General features: G+C 40.2%; 5 protein-coding genes and 1 long non-coding RNA gene across 6 annotated transcripts; 4 read left to right on the top strand and 2 right to left on the bottom strand.

The window, feature by feature from the left end:
* The first annotated feature begins 76 nt into the window (after positions 1-76).
* On the top strand, positions 77-1,930 carry LOC121764934. The gene is made up of 4 exons (XM_042160966.1): positions 77-216; positions 474-527; positions 629-981; positions 1,068-1,930. Exons 2-4 carry the CDS (start codon positions 479-481, stop codon positions 1,677-1,679), a joined length of 1,014 nt encoding a protein of 337 aa, XP_042016900.1. The 5' UTR covers positions 77-216; positions 474-478; the 3' UTR covers positions 1,680-1,930.
* Positions 1,931-2,645: 715 nt separating this feature from the next.
* LOC121765578 lies at positions 2,646-3,303 on the bottom strand. Its single transcript, XM_042161776.1, has 2 exons — positions 3,201-3,303; positions 2,646-3,097 (listed from the first exon to the last, which is right to left on the bottom strand). Exons 1-2 carry the CDS (start codon positions 3,301-3,303, stop codon positions 2,646-2,648), a joined length of 555 nt encoding a protein of 184 aa, XP_042017710.1.
* A 296-nt stretch (positions 3,304-3,599) lies between these two features.
* Positions 3,600-4,933, bottom strand: LOC121763925. Its single transcript, XR_006042522.1, has 3 exons — positions 4,578-4,933; positions 4,375-4,462; positions 3,600-4,056 (listed from the first exon to the last, which is right to left on the bottom strand). It is a non-coding gene; the product is annotated as an uncharacterized LOC121763925 (long non-coding RNA).
* A 296-nt stretch (positions 4,934-5,229) lies between these two features.
* On the top strand, positions 5,230-12,693 carry LOC121765577. Its single transcript, XM_042161775.1, has 8 exons — positions 5,230-5,395; positions 11,125-11,176; positions 11,314-11,387; positions 11,496-11,597; positions 11,810-11,962; positions 12,117-12,168; positions 12,262-12,335; positions 12,573-12,693. Exons 1-8 carry the CDS (start codon positions 5,268-5,270, stop codon positions 12,691-12,693), a joined length of 756 nt encoding a protein of 251 aa, XP_042017709.1. The 5' UTR covers positions 5,230-5,267.
* Positions 12,694-13,819: 1,126 nt separating this feature from the next.
* LOC121764808 lies at positions 13,820-15,761 on the top strand. The gene is made up of 9 exons (XM_042160834.1): positions 13,820-13,991; positions 14,167-14,218; positions 14,322-14,395; positions 14,472-14,564; positions 14,648-14,800; positions 14,933-14,984; positions 15,082-15,155; positions 15,365-15,454; positions 15,567-15,761. Exons 1-9 carry the CDS (start codon positions 13,864-13,866, stop codon positions 15,619-15,621), a joined length of 771 nt encoding a protein of 256 aa, XP_042016768.1. The 5' UTR covers positions 13,820-13,863; the 3' UTR covers positions 15,622-15,761.
* A 2,138-nt stretch (positions 15,762-17,899) lies between these two features.
* Positions 17,900-19,063, top strand: LOC121765576 (F-box protein At1g11270-like). The gene has a single exon (XM_042161774.1). The coding sequence runs from the start codon at positions 17,900-17,902 to the stop codon at positions 19,061-19,063; it is 1,164 nt and encodes a 387-aa protein (XP_042017708.1).
* The last annotated feature ends 481 nt before the right edge of the window (positions 19,064-19,544 follow it).

Below are 19,544 nucleotides of genomic sequence, written 5' to 3'. Positions count from 1 at the left end.
CCGCATAAAAAATCAAATTTTTAATTGGCGCTTCAATTGAAATTAACGCGGGTACAATCCCGCTGAAATTTTGAGGAATTGCTCAAAACTCAGCTAAATAATCACAGCAACCCTCAGCTCTTAAATTACAGTCGACCATAGCAGCACACACTATGCAACAAGGGTGAGGTCAGAATCTACTCAGACGGCAATCTTCCCTTCGTCGTCAACACAGAGGTGAGTCTCTCTGTGTCGTAATCAGTTTGGACAGGATGTTTCTTAAGCCACGATATTGGTCTGATGATTCTTAAATAGTGCTCTAATGTTTATGTTCAGTTAGATTTTTGACCGAGTTTGGTTGTGTGTTATGTTAATAACTGAGATGCCTGCGTTTCCCCCCTATAAATGGTGTTGCGATTTCCCCAACTTGCCTTTGCCGGAAATTACATTGTCGCACAATCCGATTTCTAATATATGAGTGTACTCTATTGCAGTTGTTATGTCGTCAAATCGTACTGCAACTGATAGCAATGGGTGTCCTCAAGCTGGTTAGTGTCTTGTCTTCTTCCTCTGTTTTTTTTGTCGAATGTTGGTTAAAATTACAGATGGCTACTGTCTTCGTGTTGTTGTTTTTGTACCTAAATTTTAGGTTGGAATGGACTAGCTCGAAACAAGTTCCGCAAGGGTGATCGTACCCGGCGTATGTGGGTAGTAAGAGAGGAAGAAATATTGGTCTCATCGTTGCTAGAGTTGGTGGCGAGGGGCTGGAAATCAGACAATGGGTTCCGTGCTGGATACCAACAGAAGGTTGAAGATGATATCCGGAAAGAATTTCCAAATTCCGACATCAAGGGAAACCCGCACATTTCATCCAAAATAACGGCTTGGAAAAAAAACTATAACAGTCTTCGCGACATACTCAGCCGTAGTGGCGTAGGTTTCAATGTGAACAACGACTATAAGATAGATATTGATGACGATCAGTGGGCGCAAGTTGTGGCGGTAGGTTGTTTATCTTATCGTGTTCTGTCATAAACTAAGAGCAGTGATTTTTTGGATGTGAAAGTTTTTGTATTGGCTTTGTATAGGCAGACAAAGATGCAAAATTCATGCGATACAAATCGTGGCCGTACTGGGAGGCTTGGCAATGCATCTTTGGCAAAGACCGTGCTAAGGGATCGGGCTCGGAGAATATAGACGTGGCAGCTACTAGTCAGCGTGCCCAAATGGCAAGTGCTAGCCAAACTAACGAGAATGACTACCACCCCACATTTGAGGATTTCCTAGGTGATGAGATACCTCCAAATTCGTCAGGTACTGCTGATAAACAGAATAGCAGTGAAGCACAGTCCGGGCAGCAGCAAGCCGTATCAACGACCAAATCTGGCGGGCAGAAACGAAAACAGCCGTCATCTGACGACGCACTCATGGAGTTCCTTGGGAATTTGCATGCCCAGACCAATTCACGCTTGGAAACCATCTCTTCTAGGATCGGATATGAGTTCGATATGGGAAAGGCTCGTCAAGAGGTATTCGACAAGCTGGGAAGTGTCGATGGTCTTACACTTAAACAGAGGTACTACTTGTGTAACATTCTCAGTGACAAGCCCCAGCGGATGGAGGTTTTCATGGGGATGCCCATGAATGCTAAGTTGGGGTATCTGCTACTTCTCCTTGATGAAGAACGTCCTAGCGTCTAAGTTGCTGTCTGTCAAGTGCAAGTATGGTTCTCTATCTTTTGGTTGTATATAATCTAGTTGCATATAAGTACTACTATTTTGTGATTTTCCTTCAGCTTGCAATGCAGATGTGCATGTCCCAAGGAGTTGTTGGTTTAGGTGCAGTGTGGTGTACGTTCTGCACTTGTCCAACAACTCCACTTTTGTATGAGCTGAAATCATCTTAGTGTGAACTCAGTTATAATGTTATGTCATGCTTGTAAACTCTTTGCTTCCCGGATGTTGGTCTAAAAAAAAAGACAGATGATTAGTTAAATGAACAATTAAAATAAAAAATTTGGTTGTTGTGTGATGATTTCCATTTCTGAAATTTTGTATGGTTCAGCATTAAACAGAGATGTCAACTAATCAATTTTGTGTGAGTGACTTTTAACTACCCATATTTATATCGACAGTTGGAATGCAGTATGCTGAGATGGAATTGTGGAGGTGGATTAGATGTAGTTGCTGATGCTATGTCCTCTATTAATACATGAGTTGAAGATGTACATCAACATTTTAATGGAACTTATGATGAGTACTACAAAAAAAGATTGTGATACAGAACATACATATTGTTTTACACATTACATCGCACAATAAAGAGGAGCTAGGTCCACATCACACATTTCAACTCCTCCATAGTGTTCAGACACACTGTGCGGCACATAGCGACGTACAAAATAGATGGCCGACTTGCCCGCACAACGGAGCTCCATCATTCCCTTCCCCCAGCCACACATAGGGGTGCATTCAGAGCTTGACATCTTGTTGTTCATCTAGCTGGAGACAAATCACATTAAAATTTATATGCGAAAAAAAACGAGGGGTCCCTATACAACATTCAACCAGAATAATAGTGCATACATATGTTCTGTAAACATCAACAAAAACAATCAAGCAAAACAGAATAAAGTTCATAACAGATACAACGTTGTTTACAAAATTCTATCTGTTGTTCCACATGTGAGTAGCTAAGGCCTCGCGTTTTTGGGTCCATTCAGCGCTGGGATCAACCCCTCCGACATAATCTTGTGCTGCAATTTCTTCATCTGCAGCGTATTCCCAAGTTTCTTCGTCTAGTTCAGCCTCAACAGGGTCAGTTGCCATCTCTCGGCGTATAAAATTGTGCAATAAGAAACATGCCATGATTAGACGTATTTGTATCTTGATTGGGTAATACGAAGCACTTCTAAGGATTCCCCACCGCATTTTTAAAACAGCAAAAGCTCGCTCAATTACATTCCTTGCCCGAGTATGCCTCATATTGAAAAGCTCTTTAGGGTCCTGGGGCATTGCATTGCCCTGACCCCATTCGTTTAGGTGGTACCTTACGCCTTTATATGGCGTTAGAAAACCATTGCTATTCGCATAGGCGCTATCGCACAAGTAGTAACAACCTAAAATAAGAGGGTATAAAAAATTCAAATTGAGCCATGAATATTTACGTTGTAACAGCAAGCATCGATGAAAAAGGTAGATCAGGTTTGTCATATATCATACCTTGCGGAACCTTAAAACTGCCTGGACGGGTAATAGCATCGCGTAGCACGCGGGAATCACCTGCAGACCCCTCCCAACCCGCTAGAAGGTAAACAAATTGCATGTTGCGGTTACATGCCGCCAAGGTGTTGGTCGCTATATGCCCTTTTCTTGTTCTGTAACGGGGTTTGTCGGCACTACTCACCAAGACATCGATGTGTGTCCCATCAAGCGCCCCCAAGCATCCCTATTTTACACAAAAAAAATAAACTAATAAAAATTATGAAACATATAAACCAAAATCTAGTCAATAACAGTTCATCTTCAAAAAATATTACCGGAAACCACTTCCAGCGATGGTCTACACTGTCTTCACCGATGGGTGTTGGTTTGGAGAGAAGTACGTTGTGGAGGCTAAGAACCGCACCAAGTACATTATTGACGTGATATGACACTGTCGCACCTGACCTTTTGAAATGGAAACCTACTATCCGATTCTTTTTATGGTGTGATAGGACCCCAACAAAGATTGCCACCATTTCTTCGACACCAAGACACCTACCAGGGCGCAAACCTCCTCGTTCAACTAGAATTCGGCACAACCTCCCGAATGTGTTACGATCCATAGGCAGATTTGCGATGCAGTCGGCATCCGTCAAGTTCACTAGACGGTCTAGGTATTCCAATTGAGAGGGTATTTTATTCAAGACGCTATATCGCCTGGCGTTCTGAACAATTATACGTTTTGCTCTTCGTGTTCGTGCGCTTTTATATCGTTGTACGAGGATGGTGGTCTCAACATGATAGACAAGCATTATATCCTCCAGCAACATGTGGAGCCTTGCATAGTTAATCGTCGGAGAGCTCATCCTGCCTCCTGATGTATAATGTAATTTAACTAAAGCTAAACACAACAACAAAACAGTACTTTACGGACAGTACCCACACCAACTGTTGACCAAACCAGATGCTGTGTGTGCAACATCAGCCATCACCATTTTTGATTCACAAATGCAGAACAATATATCACAAAGTAACAATATTTACACACTCAAATTAGCGCAACAAATCCCTGCAACCAACAAATAACCACGATATATGACTAAATGAGAGCAACTTGTACGAGCAAGCAGCATGATAACGATGTTGAAATACTAGAACCAAAGGCAGTGATAGGGTAGGATGAAGCATTTACCTGAAGAAGCAGTCGACATGTCTCTTTCCTGCAAAATAATGCCTTCAATATCCGACGGTGGCTCTGGGAACTGCCGCGACCAATCAAACTACACAAAAAAATGACATTAAATTCAACACTCTATTCAAGCCGACAACATTGCATCCACATATAAATCACTCAATCGTATTCGGGGTTTCCACCATTGTAATCATCTATCTAACCTCGCCAATTCCGGTGGACGGATGTTCTACACTGTGCTTGGAGAGTGGTGAAATTGGTGGAGCGGCGTCTCACCGAATAGGGCACGTAGAGGTAGAAAATGAGAGCTGCAATTCACGATTTGGGGGATTCAAATTTTGCAGAGGGCAAATTTGTCTTTTGCTGCCCAATTAGCTCAAATCTGACCGCCTCACATTTGTAAAGCACGCATCTCTCCCGTTTTATTTTCGGAGTATATTTGATGAATAGTGCGGGCCTACCCCTTTTCTTTGGGCCCGTCTGATACAAATCATAAAAACTGAACATCGAAAATTGGGCAGAAATGGACCCAAAACTTGCCATATCGGACTAACTGAACAGCTCCTTAATACAATCCTATCAACACTCCAATGTTTCATAATGGGACATGTTTTGCCAAATTGGCACTCCAATTTCGCCAATTCATGTTTACGTGCATAATTTTCATAATGAAAAAGTGTAATTTTCATGGAGTCTTAAGATGGTATTTACCAAAATAATTGAAACTATCCCCATCCCTTCCCGACTAGACTAGAATGACTTGAGAGATTGGTGACGTGGATTCTTGCCATCCTCATATATTTTCGTCTCAAACTCACTCCTTTCCTCATATTTTCTTCTCAATCTTTTCCAGCTTACAACCGTAATTCAAAACTTGTAAAGCATAGTCATCAATGGCGGAAGCATCGCTCGCTATCGGGCTGAGGACGGCGTTTGTGGTGCTCGGATTTCTGGCCACTGCCACCGTCATCTACACAGTCGTCACTGACGGCCTCCCTTTCCGCAAAGAACTCCTCACCCCGTACCATACCTCTCTCTCTAGATATTCAGTTGCAGAAATATGAATTATGCACAAAATTGCTTTAAATAATTGTTGAGAAAAGGGGAAGTATCAATAAGCATTAAAGAAGAATATAGTTCCAAGAATGGAGTTCCAAGAAGCATTGAAGATGTGCATGCATTGTTCCAATAGTAGTGTAGTTCCATGAATATACATTTATTGTAAGATCTCAAAAGTCACCAACATCCCTATAAATATATGGGTGTTGAGTACCATTTCATCATTCAATCAAAATACAATAATCTTCTCCCATTGCTTTCTTCTCTAAATATGTTGTCTATACCATTTAACATGGTATCAGAGCGGGTTTGGACTCAGATAAGGTATCATCATCGTCTTTGATACCTTTCTCGGCCCTTTCCCGTTTTTTTGTTTTTCCTTTTTCCGCTGTATCTATAACCATAAGCCAAAATGTCAAATGACAACTATATAGTAACCGAAACCTCAGATTCATCTATGGCAGATGAATTTGCCCGGCAATTTGCCAACTTTATGCGCAATAGTTTTGCGATGAACCAACCAAATCCACCAGAAACAGCTGCCATGCCATTCAGAATTGACACGCAGCCCCTCCACATTGGTGGGAATAAGTTGAATGGAGAAAATTACGCCCTTTGGTCCGTATTGATGAAGACGGCAATAAGCGGTCGGGGAATGGTATCTCACGTCACCGGAGTGCCTCATTCTCCACCCCGAACCGATCCAGCCTTCATACAATGGGAACAAGCCGATCACTGTGTGATCACTTGGTTAATACAAAACATTGAGCCTCGACTGGTCAGTCGAGTTTCACAACATCCGACGGCAAAGCATATATGGGATGCGTTGGCCGTCACATATGGGAGCGGAAGAGATAAAATCCAGGTGTATGATCTTCAGTTCAAAGCAACCACACTGAGGCAAGGAAGCAGTTCATTAGAAGAAATATGGAGCCGGTTGGGAGAGATCTGGATTTCAATCGACCAAAAACAGACGAACCCAATGAAATGTCCAGAGGATATGGAGATTCATAACAAATTCATACAAGATCAGAGAGTATGTCAGTTTCTCTATGCAATTGATAGCAAATATGAAACAACCAAGAGGGAAATACTGAAAATGGACCCACTTCCCTCCGTCGACTATGCGTACAACCTGATTCAGCAGGAGGAGACACGACTCCGAGTGTTACAACAGGCAAACACCGGCGGAGCAGCTGCCATGGATGGAATTGGAACTGGCCTCGCCATCCGAGGGTGGCAGAACCCTACCGGCGGCTCTCGGGGTGGCGGTCGCGGCAGCAACGGTGGTGGTCGCGGCAGCAACAGTGGTGGTCGCGGCAGTGGCAATGATAGAAATCGGCGAAGTGATGAAGAAGACAAGTCAAAATTGGTGTGTTCCTACTGCAAACGGAAAAGACACACAAAAGATTCATGCTTTGAACTAGTTGGATATCCAGATTGGTGGGAAGAGAAGCACGGCAAGCCGCCGCAACCGCAAACACCATGGAACCGTGGCGGGCACGCCGCCGCAGCAGTTGGAGGCGACGGAGGCAACGCCGTGCAGGGGGTCGCGCAAACCGCCGGTGCTGTCCAGCCAGGAGGAAGGACCAGAAATGAAGCTGCTCAGCAAGCGAATACAACCGGGGCAGCAAACTTTGTTGCCAGCGGAAGTGGGAGTGTAATTCACGATTGGAGTGAAGAATTGATGAGGGGAGAGGCGGCGCCCGATTCAGGTAGATTAGGGTTAGGGGGCTCTTTTATTGGAAGCCCCCAAATCTTTGGGAAATTGCAGGTTTTACCCCACCAAAATTCTCAGTCGCAATTAGCCCCCAAATCTCCTGAAAATTCCATAATTTCCCAAACCACTTGCCAAAATCGATTTCAGCCTCTCGAGAAGCTTGGAGTTGTGTGTGCAGTATCTAATGGCCATGAGAAAAATGATAAATGGATTTTTGACTGTGGGGCAACCGATACCATAACATATGATGCCTCAGACCTTACCAACCTTCAGAAACCTCTAAAATCTCATATCCAAACTGCCAATGGGGAATTTACGGTGGTTGAGGGGGCTGGAACCGTTAACATTTCCCCAACTTTGCAGTTATCAAATTGTCTATATATTCCTTCGATGTCTCATAAGTTATTATCCATTAGTCATGTCACAAAGGAATTGAATTGTACGTTACTAATGCAGCCACAATTTTGTCTGTTGCAGGATATCCGAACCGGAGAGATAATTGGGCGTGGCACTGAACGTGATGGGCTTTACTATGTGGATGAGATAGCTCAAAAAGGGACTGCCATGTTAACTCACGGATCAGCTGACAGGAAAGCTTGGCTTTGGCATCGGCGCTTGGGTCATCCATCTATCGGTTACTTAAAATTATTATTTCCTAGTATTATTCCTAAGCATGACATGTACTGTGAAACTTGTCTTTTATCCAAAAGTCATCGGAACTCTTACCCATTAAGTAATACTCGTGTTGAAACCCCATTTGCCTTAGTACACTCTGATGTTTGGGGGCCCGCACCAGTTATTGGGGGGCAAGGTTTTCGATATTTCTTAGTTTTTGTGGATGATTGCACTCGCATGACCTGGATATATTTCATGAAATAAAAATCTGAAGTTTTGTCACACTTTACCCATTTCTATAACCTTATCCAAACTCAGTTTCACAAAACCATTCAGGTCCTTCGGTCAGATAATGGGGGGGAGTTCGTTAATTCTACCATGAAACAACTCTTCCAAAACAAAGGCCTTATACACCAAACCACATGTGCTCATACTCCCGAACAAAACGGTGTGGCTGAAAGGAAAAATCGATCTCTCCTCGAAATGACTCGTTCTATGCTTATAGAGTCAAAAGCCCCGAAACACTTCTGGCCAGAAGCCATTGCCACCTCAGCCTATCTCTTAAACCGATTGCCCACAAGTATTCTCAAACATAAAACTCCTCTACAAGTCTTGTCCACCTTCACAAAAATTCCTCCGCCCTTGACTCTTGAACCTCGCGTCTTCGGATGCTCCGTTTTTGTCCACATTCCTAAACATGAAAGAACTAAACTATCCCCTTGCGCTATCAAATGCGTTTTTGTAGGATATGGGGTAAATCAAAAGGGGTATAGGTGTTTCGATCCAAAGTCCAACCGGATGTTTGTTACAATGAACTGCAACTTTCTTGAAACTGAGTACTTCTTTACCCATCTTAGCGGTCAGGGGGAGAGTAATGTTAGGGATAACAATGATACGGACCCGCTAAGTTGGATCTCAATGCCACTGCCAACGCCAAGCAATCCTGATGCGGATCTATCAGAGAAAACAGTAAGCAATTCCGCTGAGCAAGTCTCTGATGTGGTAGAGTCCATCGTAGAAAGTGGCATCGCCTCAAATATTTCTCCGTTAAGGTTATCCACTGTAAGTAATCCTGTGGATACAGATAATTGTTTGGCTAACACTGTAAGTGCAGAAGAAAATTCAATTGAGGCCGAAAAAAGGGAAATTGAGGAAGTCGAGGTCGAAGGAGTTGACCCTGACACTGGGAGGTACATACTTCCACCAAGGTCAAACAGAGGAGTTCCACCCAAAAGGTATACGCCAGAGAGGATTGACAAGAAAAAGCGGTACTCTGTTGTGAACCTAGCCAAAGGCCATTTATCAGAGATGGCTCGGGCTTTCGAGAATGCACTATATGAGGAAGAAGAAATACCACAGACATGGGAAGAAGCTATGAAATACAAGCATTGGAGGGAAGCAATGAAGAAAGAGATTGATGCACTGATTCGAAACCACACATGGGAGAAATGTGCTCTACCAGAAGGGAAGCGACCAGTGGGTTGTCGATGGGTCTTCACTATCAAAAGAAGACCTGATGGCTCGATAGAAAGGTACAAGGCACGACTTGTCGCAAAAGGCTATACTCAGACATATGGAGTTGACTATTCTGAGACCTTCTCTCCAGTAGCTAAGATGAACACAATTCGGGTGTTGTTATCCATTGCTGCTAATAGGGACTGGCCATTACACCAGTTTGATGTGACGAATGCCTTCCTACATGGAGAGTTGAAGAAGGAAGAAGAAGTTTACATGGAGGCACCCCCAGGTTTTGCAACAGATTTTAAAGCAGGTGAAGGGTGCCGATTGAGGAAGACCTTGTATGGATTGAAGCAATCTCCAAGAGTATGGTTTGGGAAGTTTGCTGGGGCAATGATTAGCTATGGATATACACAGAGCAATTCAGACCATACGCTATTTTTTAAGAAGCAGGGTGATAAGATCACATGTTTAATCATATATGTTGATGACATGATTATTACAGGTGACGACCTAGAAGAGATTGAGGAATTAAAGAAAAATCTTTTTCAGGAATTTGAGATGAAGGACTTGGGGAATCTCAAGTACTTTCTTGGGATTGAAGTGCTAAGGTCAATCAAAGGAATTTTTCTGCGACAAAGGAAGTATATCTTGGACATCCTAGCAGAGACCGGCCTACTGGAATGTAAACCAGCAGACACTCCTCTGGCAGTTAATCACGGATTACAAATCAGAGAAGGAGCCAAGTTGGCTGACCGTAGTCGATATCAGCGACTAGTCGGAAAACTCATATATCTCTCGCACACTAGGCCAGATATTGCCTATGCAGTTGGGGTCGTAAGTCAGTTCATGCATAAGCCGCAGACAGATCACATGGAGGCAGCACTTAGGATTTGTCGGTATTTGAAGGGAACTCCAGGGCATGGAGTGTTGTTCGCTAAAAATGGGCATCTTGAGATTCATGGTTATACAGATGCTGACTGGGCAGGGAACCCAAACGATAGGAAGTCTACAGCAGGCTACTTTACCTTTGTTGGAGGTAATTTGGTAACATGGAGAAGTAAGAAGCAGAAGGTGGTGGCTCTTTCGAGTGCCGAAGCAGAATTTCGTGGGATTAAAAGTGGGTTGACCGAGATTTTATGGTTAAGGAGATTGATGAAAGAGATTAATCTCCCTCCAAGCAAGTGCCAGTTGTATTGTGATAACAAAGCCGCTATAAGCATCTCACAAAATCCAGTACAACATGATCGAACGAAGCATGTGGAGGTTGACAGACACTTTATCAAAGAAAACATTGAGAATGGGATTGTCGAACTCCCTTTTGTTCGCTCTGAGGATCAACTTGCCGACATCCTAACTAAAGCAGTCAACTCAAGGAGCTTTGAAGATGTGCTTTCCAAATTGAGTTTTGGAGATCCCACCACTCAATTTGAGGGGGAGTGTTGAGAAAAGGGGAAGTATCAATAAGCATTAAAGAAGAATATAGTTCCAAGAATGGAGTTCCAAGAAGCATTGAAGATGTGCATGCATTGTTCCAATAGTAGTGTAGTTCCATGAATATACATTTATTGTAGGATCTCAAAAGTCACCAACATCCCTATAAATATATGGGTGTTGAGTACCATTTCATCATTCAATCAAAATACAATAATCTTCTCCCATTGCTTTCTTCTCTAAATATGTTGTCTATACCATTTAACAATAATATTCTATGGCATCACTTGATCGCTGGTTTCTAAATAAAAATTGAGTTCATAATCGATTTCCCTACTGCTTATTGTTCATGTACACATCCATATATTTTCAGACGATTTTAGTGTTTTGATACTGTTAATTAGCATCTTTTATTTTGAATTGAGAAAAAAAATGAGAAATTGGTAATGATCTTGTTGATGCAGGTGGATGGCAGCAACCTTGGTTGATTTCTATATCAATATCTTAGCCATAGGGGTATGCCCTTTCTCTCAAATATCAGCTCAATCTAAGATTAACTATGTGATACTAATGCAGATGATGTTGGAATGAGTTTTAAATCCAAAATAAGCATCATCTCATTCTCATATTATGTAGTGGAATTATGATATCAGATGTGGATAATCTACAAGGAATCTAACTGGATTTCCTCACTTATTTGGATGGTTTTGCTTATATGCTTTGGAAGGTATTTATAACTTCATCTTCTTCGTTTCAGTCCCCATTACTCCTTCAATCATCGCCTCAAATGTTAAGTCGACATTACTAAACTTCTGTTACTCCTTCTCCTTTGCAGCATCACCACATCTTTGTACGTCGTTTTGCAGTTCCTAAAGCTCACTCCTCAAGAATCACAGTTAGATCCCGTCTACTTTGTTTTGCTCAGAAATAAGAAAAGGTGAGTAGCCAACCAACCAGTAATTACTTGAGCATTAATTTGAGGATTATCTGATTTTTCTTCATCCAATGCAAAAATGTTTGGTGTTCTGTTTCTCTCTTCATTTTGAGATTTGACATATGCATAGTGAAGAATTTGTTATGTAGAAATACACTCAATCTTCTTTACCTTCTTCTGACATGCCATCTCACTCTTTCGAGTTTTTACTATAGTCCTTCTATGGAGGAAGTGGAGTTGAAGAAGAGTATACTATCTGTTGTAGGCGCAAGGTTTCTTTTCTCTGTCTTGGGCTGTCTCATGGTAGCTACATTGGTTTACACCATTGCCACAGATGGCTCACCGTTTCGCCAAGAGCTTTTGACTCCGTAAGCCCTTCCTCAAACGCGTTCATTAAATCGTCTCATATCTGCACAACGTCAAAGCTCTACTCATAGTTTTGATCTATTTACACCAGTCCTATATTTCTGTTTGTGTTTCGTCCTCTCTTATATTAATCCTACGTTTTGACAATGTCTGCAGGTGGCTGTCAGCGACACTCGTTGATTTCTACGTTAACGTGATTGCTATATCGGTAGGCATAACTGCAAGATTCTTCCAAAATGTAGTTTGATTTGAAAAGTTTGTGTTCTAGCAAGTTGGTTTGATGAAATCCTTTTTGTGATAGGTTTGGGTGGCGTATAAGGAGCCGAGCTGGACAAGATCAGCAATATGGATCATTTTGTTGATATGCTTCGGAAGGTATGAGGCTTCTCCGGTTAGGGTTAGGTGTCGGAATGGTTATAAATCAAAACGCGGTGTCATTATTGCAATAACACAAAAAGTATTTGTGTCGAAATTGCAAAATGAGACAGAGTTCGTGATATTATTAGCAAATAGTAGTTCATATTTTTGTACTGTTCCCTAGATCAAAAGTGGCTAGAAAGACATATTTATCCTTCTTCTGTTCCACTAGTAAAATATTCGATTTTGTCTCAGTGCTACCACGTGCGCTTACGTTGCCCTACAACTCTTCCGTCTCTCGCCTCAGGACCCCGTGCACTTTGTTCTCTTCAACAGTGACAGCAGGCAAGTTCATGATGTGCGTCTAGTGTTTTGATTGTGTAATATTTCATGTTTCAGTCGGATTTATTAGTCGCGTAGCCTATCATAACTTTAACGTAGTCTACGCGACTAAATGATTCTGAATAGATCTTTTCTTGACTATGCCAGGGCAGTAAACGTCGGCTATGAAGGAACTCTACAAAAGGAAACATATACAAAGCTTGTTAGGTGAAATTGAAATTTTTGATCAAGATAAATGCATAATAGGCTTTTATGGAACAATTTTTTTCCATGTGAATAATATTTCAATAGTGCTTTCTAAATTTTCGAATATGGGATGAGAAATGAACTGAAAAATATAGTATGAAATTTAGATGTATGGACAAACTATGAATGTAAAAGCACCATATCCTGATAAATGTTTCGTTTATACTTTATACATTTTCTTAAAGTAAATATTAGTTGCACACATTGGTAAATTATAACAATTTTATCAATATTCTGATAATACTTTTCCTAGGGAACTACAGTGAATTGATTAAAAGTATTGTGAAACACTGAATTCTCACACATGAAGTACCAAAATTATGATCATACGCTGATAAATATATAAATACATGGATAAATCTAATTCTTTCACTCTTAATTGTTACATGAAAAATCGAAGAAATAAATAATTTAGATTAAGGAGAAGGGTAAAATGAAAATTTTGATCTTACTCCAACTATAGATCTTATTTAATACGCCTAAAATAAAAAAATGTTAAATATATTTATCACATTAATTTCCTAACATAATCATGTTATCAAATTATGGCCTAACATTCCACATGTTTTGCCAAATTGGCACTCCATCTTTGAATTGGGACATGTGTTGAAAATTAGGCACTCCAATTTCTACAATTTAGACCATCCTTGACTTTGTTCTGCACATTGGCACTCCAATTTGTACAATTTATACCATTTTTAACTTTGTTTTCCAAATTGGCACTCCAATATCTACAACTAAGACCATCTTTGACTGTTCCTAGTTGGTACTCATTGAATTTTATAGTAATTCACTACAGTGACTTTGCCTACTACTATGTTTTTCATCTCAAACTCTTACTCTCGTCCCTGTGTCCATATATATAGAGAGGGTACTGATAAAATGCTAACTCTATAAATATCGGTACAGCTTACAAGCATAATTCAGAGCTTGCAAAGTAGTGGAGTAGTAGTCATCTATGGCGGAAGCATCGCTTGCGATTAGGCTGAGGACGGCGTTCGTGGTGCTCGGATGTGTAACCACCGCCACCGTCATCTACACCCTCGTCACTGACGGCCTCCCTTTCCGCAAAGAAATCTACGCCCCGTACGTGTTATACATCTCTCTAGATATTCAGTAAACATGATCACTTCATCTCTGATTTCTAAAACAAATAAAATTTGAATTCAAAATTGACAATTTTAGTGTTTTGATACTGTTGATTTAGGAGCATCTTTTATTTTGAATATATACAAAAATATTGATGAAGCTGTTGATGCAGGTGGATGGTATCATCCTTGGTAGATTTCTACATCAATATCATAGCCATAGGGGTATGCCCTTTCTCTCCAACTCAATCTAAGATTAACTATGTTATACTAATGCATGATAATGGAATGAGATAAATAATTATGTTATATATTATGTAAATATCAGATGTGGATAATCTACAAGGAATCTAACTGGATTTCCTCACTTATTTGGATGGTTTTGCTTATATGTTTTGGAAGGTATGTATAAACTCTTCTTCTTCTTCTTCGTCATCGACTCAACACTGCTAAACTCGTCCTTCTTCGTCCCTTGCAGCATCGCCACATGTTTGTACGTCGTTTTGCAGCTCAGAAAGCTCACTCCTCATGAATCACACTCAGATCCTATATGCTTTGTTTTGCTCAAAAGGTGACTAACCAACCAACCATGAATTAGTTGTCCATTAATATGAGGATTAGACATATGCATAGTGAAAACTTTTTTGGTGATAGGCCTTCTACGGAGGAAGTGGAGTCGAAGAAGAGTACAGTCTCTGTTGTAGGCGCGAGGTTTCTCTTCCTCGGCCTGACCTGTCTCATGTTAGCTACATTGGTTTGCACCATTGCCACAGGTGGCTCGCCATTTCATCAAGAGATTTATACTCCGTAAGTCCTTCGTTCAATTCGTCTCATATCCTCACAATGCACCATAGTTTTGATCTATGTACAAGAGAAAACACATTCTTGCACTAGTCCTATGTTTTTGTTCGTGTTTCGTCATCAACTATGTCTGCGCAGGTGGATGTGTGCGACGCTCGTTGATTTCTACGTTAATGTGGTTCCTTTATCGGTAGGCATTGCTGCAAGATTCTTCCAAATTGGAATTTGATTTGCTAACTTTCAAGTGTTATTATAGCAAGTTGTTTTGATGAAAGTGTTTGTGATAGGTTTGGGTGGTTTATAAGGAGTCTAGCTGGACAAGATCAGCATTATGGATCATTTTGTTGATATGCTTCGGAAGGTACGACGCCGTTTCTCTAGTCAGGGCTACTTAATTAAAAAATGTATGGTGTCGAAATTGCAAAATGAGACAGAGTTCGTGATATTATTGGCTAATAGTTCATTTTTTTATGTAGATCAAATGTGGCTAGCTAGAAAAGACGTATTTGTCCTTCTTCTTCTTCTTCTTCTTCTTCTATTCCAGTCGTAAAATATTCGATTTTGTTTCAGTGCTGGCACGAGCGCTTACATTGCCCTACAACTCTTTCGTATTTCACCTCAAGACCATGTGCACCTCGTTCTCATGAACGAAGACAGCAGGCAAGTTCATGAATATCGTATATTTCGTGTTTTACTAGGATTCATTAGCCTACTGTAACGTAGTTTACGCGACTCAAATTATTCTCAACAGATCTTTTCTTGACTATGCCAGGGCAGTCAACGACGGCTATGAAGGAACTCTACAGAAGGAAAAGCTTGTTTGCTGAAATTAGAATTTTTTAAAAAAAAAATAAATGCGCAGGCTCTCATGGAAATATCTGAAATAATGTGTGAAATTTAGATGGATGGACAAACTATAAATGTAAAAGCATCATATAAATAAATATTTGTGGCAAGATTTTGACGATGGACTGAGAGTTATTGGAAAAGAAAGAATGACTATTGAAATAAATAACCAAATATAAATTTCACACATCTAAGGTCATCCACAACGCTGTTCCTATACCGTTCCTTAAACCACTATTTGAGTGCCCCACTGTACTTTTTTACTCCATTCCTTAACTAAGGAACGGAACCTGCAACCCTCCGTTCCTTAACCGTTCCTTAACCGTTCCTTAAATTACTATTCATTCAATTTCATTTTTTATTTTTATTTCCAACTAAATTCAATTAAAAAACACACTTTATTAAAAAACAAACACAATTTATTAAAAAATACACAACATTAAAAAAAATTACAACTTAAACTTAAAAAAATAAAAAGCACACAATTAAAATCCTAAAAAAATAAAAGTACACAATTTTAATAATTTCATCCGCCAAAATTTGCCCAAATGTGCTCAATTAGATCCTGTTGGAGTTGGGTGTGGGCACTAGAGTCGCGTGTCCTTGCACGAATTTGTCCTTCTTCCGCCTCCCGTCGTCGATCTTCTTCAAGTGATTGTTCCAATATTTGACGCATTTGTTCATAAGGATCCATTAGTTTGATTAAATTTAGGAGAATGAAAATAGAGTTGATTTGAGATGAAAATTGGGGTGGAAATAGAGAGGAATAGATGTGTGTTTGTGATTGAAATGAGTATGAAATATGAGTATTTATAGAGTAAATAAATAAAATAAAAATAAAAAACGGATATAAAAAAACGGTCTCATTACCGTTGCAATTTTTTTTTTTTTATTAAATTCGAATTTAAAAAAAAATGAATTATTGCGTCACCGGACGAAGCCCACTCGCGGGGCAGCGAGTGGGCTTCACGCGTCGAATGGGAGGCCGCCACGTCGCCTCGGCGCGAGGCGGAACGTTCCGTTCCGCGTTCCTCCGGAACGGAACGCGGCACGGCATAGGAATGGCGACGGCACGGAAAGGCGACGGAACGCACCCCGCAACGCATGCCGCCGCGGAACCGTTCCTCCGGAACGGCATAGGCACCGCAACGGCACAGCGTTGCGGGTGCTCTAAGAATCAATATAACCATCATACACTGATAAACAAATAAATATTCCCTCCGTCCCACTTAAAATGAAACATTTGAGAATTGACACGAGTTTTTATATAGTGTTGTTTTGTGAGTTAATGAAGAGAGAATAAAGTAAGAGAAATGAAAAAAATAGAGATATAGTTATTTCCATTTTAGGAAACGTTTCATTTTTAATGTGACAATCCAAAAAGGAAAATCTAATTCATACATGATAATTTGACATTATTTTTCTATAGAATTATAAAATAGGATACTTTTTCTAGACCAGAGGGAATGCACCAATTCAACCATTACTTTCATAACAAGAATCAAACTTCTAAGTTAACACAAACCATATTACTTTTGTCCAAACACCAATTGCAAGAGAATGAAGGCAAACTCTCCCATGGTTTCTTTGACTCTTCTAGTAGTGAAAACACTCTTCTTCTCTTTATAAATGAGAAGATGCTAGAAGAGCTACCGCACTCACAAAACATATGAATGAATAGGTGTGATTGCTTATAGTTTCATGTTCATTGTATAAATCTATACAGATTCAATTTTGAACTCTTTGATCATCTAATCATTCAAATACTAAATCATATGGTTTAGGTTTATCAATCGAATCAAATCTATCACATGAAGTCACCATCATAATTGACATATAAACTATTCCAAATCGACTTAGAATCTTACTCTTTATCCCTTGAGATTGCGATTATTTCAGTTTATTTATATCATCAAACTTGGTAGACAATCTGGAGGACGAAAAAGATCGACGCTAAATTAGATTTTTTTATACATTTTAGATAAATTTATATATAAGCATTATGTTAAAAAAATGCATGAAATCTCAAATCAGATTATTACTATAGTAATTATGATACGAATTGGATTAGACATATACAATGAAATCTCAAATCAGATTTATTACTACTAATTAATATATTGTTTCCTTTCCTAGGCACATGAATTTTTATAAATAGGGATGCATTGTCAAGTCAGATTCATTACTAATGAATAAATTGTTTCCTATAGTAAGCAAAAATAAAGGGTGCATTGTTGAATGAAGCAAGCAAAAGCAGAGATGAATGGTTTCAATTTGTTTGGAGAGCTTCCACTAGAAATCGCTATAGATATACTCTCCAGACTTCCGATCGGAACCATTGTCTGGTCCAAGCTCGTCTCCAAGGCATGGCGTGATGCAATCAAGTCTCACGAGTTTGTCGAGGCCCATCTTTCTAAACGCGAACACAAACACGAACACGACACTTTCTTTGTAAAAACTAGCTTTGGAGGTTCAGAAGCATACAAATTGTTGGAAGGATACGGAAGCAGCACCCCCACCACCACCACTATATGCCGCACGGACACGTTGGCGGAGTATAAGCCCCTCCTCCCATATAGCTCGTCGGTCATGGGCTTAATGTTGCTTTTAGGCCATCGTTCCGATGTCTTTTCCATATGCAATCCGGTCACTCGTGAGTACGTGAGAGTTCCCCTCCCTCCGCCTCCTAATATTATCGATCATCTTTTCCATATGCACCTCCCTAAATTTCATAGATGTATTAGTTACGGAATCGGGGTGAGCAAAAAAAGCAAACAATATAAACTAGTTTATATCTTTGGGTGTCACGGCTGCCACGTATACACCCTAGGAACAGGACAGTGGAGGGTGGGCCCGAGCCCACCCATAACCGAAGGTTATTTCACTGGTGGAGGAAACTGGGCATCCCTGGACGGGAAGCTCTACTGGGTAAAAGATATGGAGAATATTTGCTCATTCGATCTTGAAAGCGAGGTTTTTACCAGTTTTTCAGCCCCGTGTTGTCCCAATACAGTTGTTGGTATTCCTGTTGAAAAAGTTTATTTCTTGAGGAGAGTGTGTGTTTTGGAAGAGGGGCTGTGTGTATGTGATACTGCAAATTCCTCAACATATGGTCTGGATATGCTAATATGGATAATGAGGAAAGAAGGAGTTTGGAGATTGCTATGTAGGATTCATAAGAAGATTAGGGGAAATATGCATATGACTCTCCCAATCAAAGTGTTGGGTAAAGGTAAGACAATCTTGATGGCATCCATAGAAGGCTGTGGTAAACGATATTGGTACGACACTAACAACGGTTCGACCACTCAAATCGGCTCCCTCAACCAACAATATACCTATGCTTGCCCTTTCAGTCCAACTTTTGTTTCACTCAAAACCTTGTTCCAACACCAGGACAAAGATATCATTCACTCCTTTTGATTTTAATTTCTATGTGTTAGGGAAATTAGTGATTCATTTTCTTGTTAGATGGAATTTATGATACAGTACTATTTAATCATGTTTGTTTATTAACTTCAAAATCTACAAATCAACTTTGAAATGAATATTTGACTTCTGAAACTTTTTTGTCAAATTGTGGAAAGTCTTTTATTTGTTACTGATGTCGTAAATGTACTTGATTCTTTGAGATAAAAAAAAAATTCAAACTGTTTTATTAAATATGGAAAAACAAGTCTCGGATGCTAACGAAATAGAAATACCCAACGAGGAATTGTGCAAATTTTGTTGGAACATAGAATTTCTATAAGAGGAAATGAGTTAGGTTAATTTGGCGTGTTGGAGCATGGATTAGACGATGGTGTCTCCTATTTCGTTTTTTCCAATTGAGATGATTGATAAATTCAGTGACAGAAGAGGATGGCAAGGAGTGGTTGAGGACATCTGTCACCGGCCTGTTTCA

The sequence above is a fragment of the Salvia splendens genome, chromosome 14, assembly GCF_004379255.2.
Source record: "Salvia splendens isolate huo1 chromosome 14, SspV2, whole genome shotgun sequence".
NCBI classification, from domain to species: Eukaryota; Viridiplantae; Streptophyta; class Magnoliopsida; order Lamiales; family Lamiaceae; genus Salvia; species Salvia splendens.
The sequence above is the reverse complement of the archived record's forward strand: the minus strand, read 5'-3'. Positions and strand labels throughout refer to the sequence as shown.

Bases quoted from the DNA above. Each gene is read 5' to 3' on its own strand.
- LOC121764934 (XM_042160966.1), top strand. From the start codon at position 479: ATGTCGTCAAATCGTACTGCAACTGATAGCAATGGGTGTCCTCAAGCT. The intron at 528-628 runs GTTAGTGTCTTG...CCTAAATTTTAG, and splicing joins CAATGGGTGTCCTCAAGCTG to GTTGGAATGGACTAGCTCGA. The intron at 982-1,067 runs GTAGGTTGTTTA...GGCTTTGTATAG, and splicing joins AGTGGGCGCAAGTTGTGGCG to GCAGACAAAGATGCAAAATT.
- LOC121765577 (XM_042161775.1), top strand. From the start codon at position 5,268: ATGGCGGAAGCATCGCTCGCTATCGGGCTGAGGACGGCGTTTGTGGTG. The intron at 5,396-11,124 runs GTACCATACCTC...TTGTTGATGCAG, and splicing joins CGCAAAGAACTCCTCACCCC to GTGGATGGCAGCAACCTTGG. The intron at 11,388-11,495 runs GTATTTATAACT...TCTCCTTTGCAG, and splicing joins TTGCTTATATGCTTTGGAAG to CATCACCACATCTTTGTACG.
- LOC121764808 (XM_042160834.1), top strand. From the start codon at position 13,864: ATGGCGGAAGCATCGCTTGCGATTAGGCTGAGGACGGCGTTCGTGGTG. The intron at 14,219-14,321 runs GTATGCCCTTTC...TGTAAATATCAG, and splicing joins TCAATATCATAGCCATAGGG to ATGTGGATAATCTACAAGGA. The intron at 15,156-15,364 runs GTACGACGCCGT...ATTTTGTTTCAG, and splicing joins TTGTTGATATGCTTCGGAAG to TGCTGGCACGAGCGCTTACA.
- LOC121765576 (XM_042161774.1), top strand. From the start codon at position 17,900: ATGAATGGTTTCAATTTGTTTGGAGAGCTTCCACTAGAAATCGCTATA.
- LOC121765578 (XM_042161776.1), bottom strand. From the start codon at position 3,303: ATGCAATTTGTTTACCTTCTAGCGGGTTGGGAGGGGTCTGCAGGTGAT. The intron at 3,098-3,200 runs GTATGATATATG...CTCTTATTTTAG, and splicing joins CAGTTTTAAGGTTCCGCAAG to GTTGTTACTACTTGTGCGAT.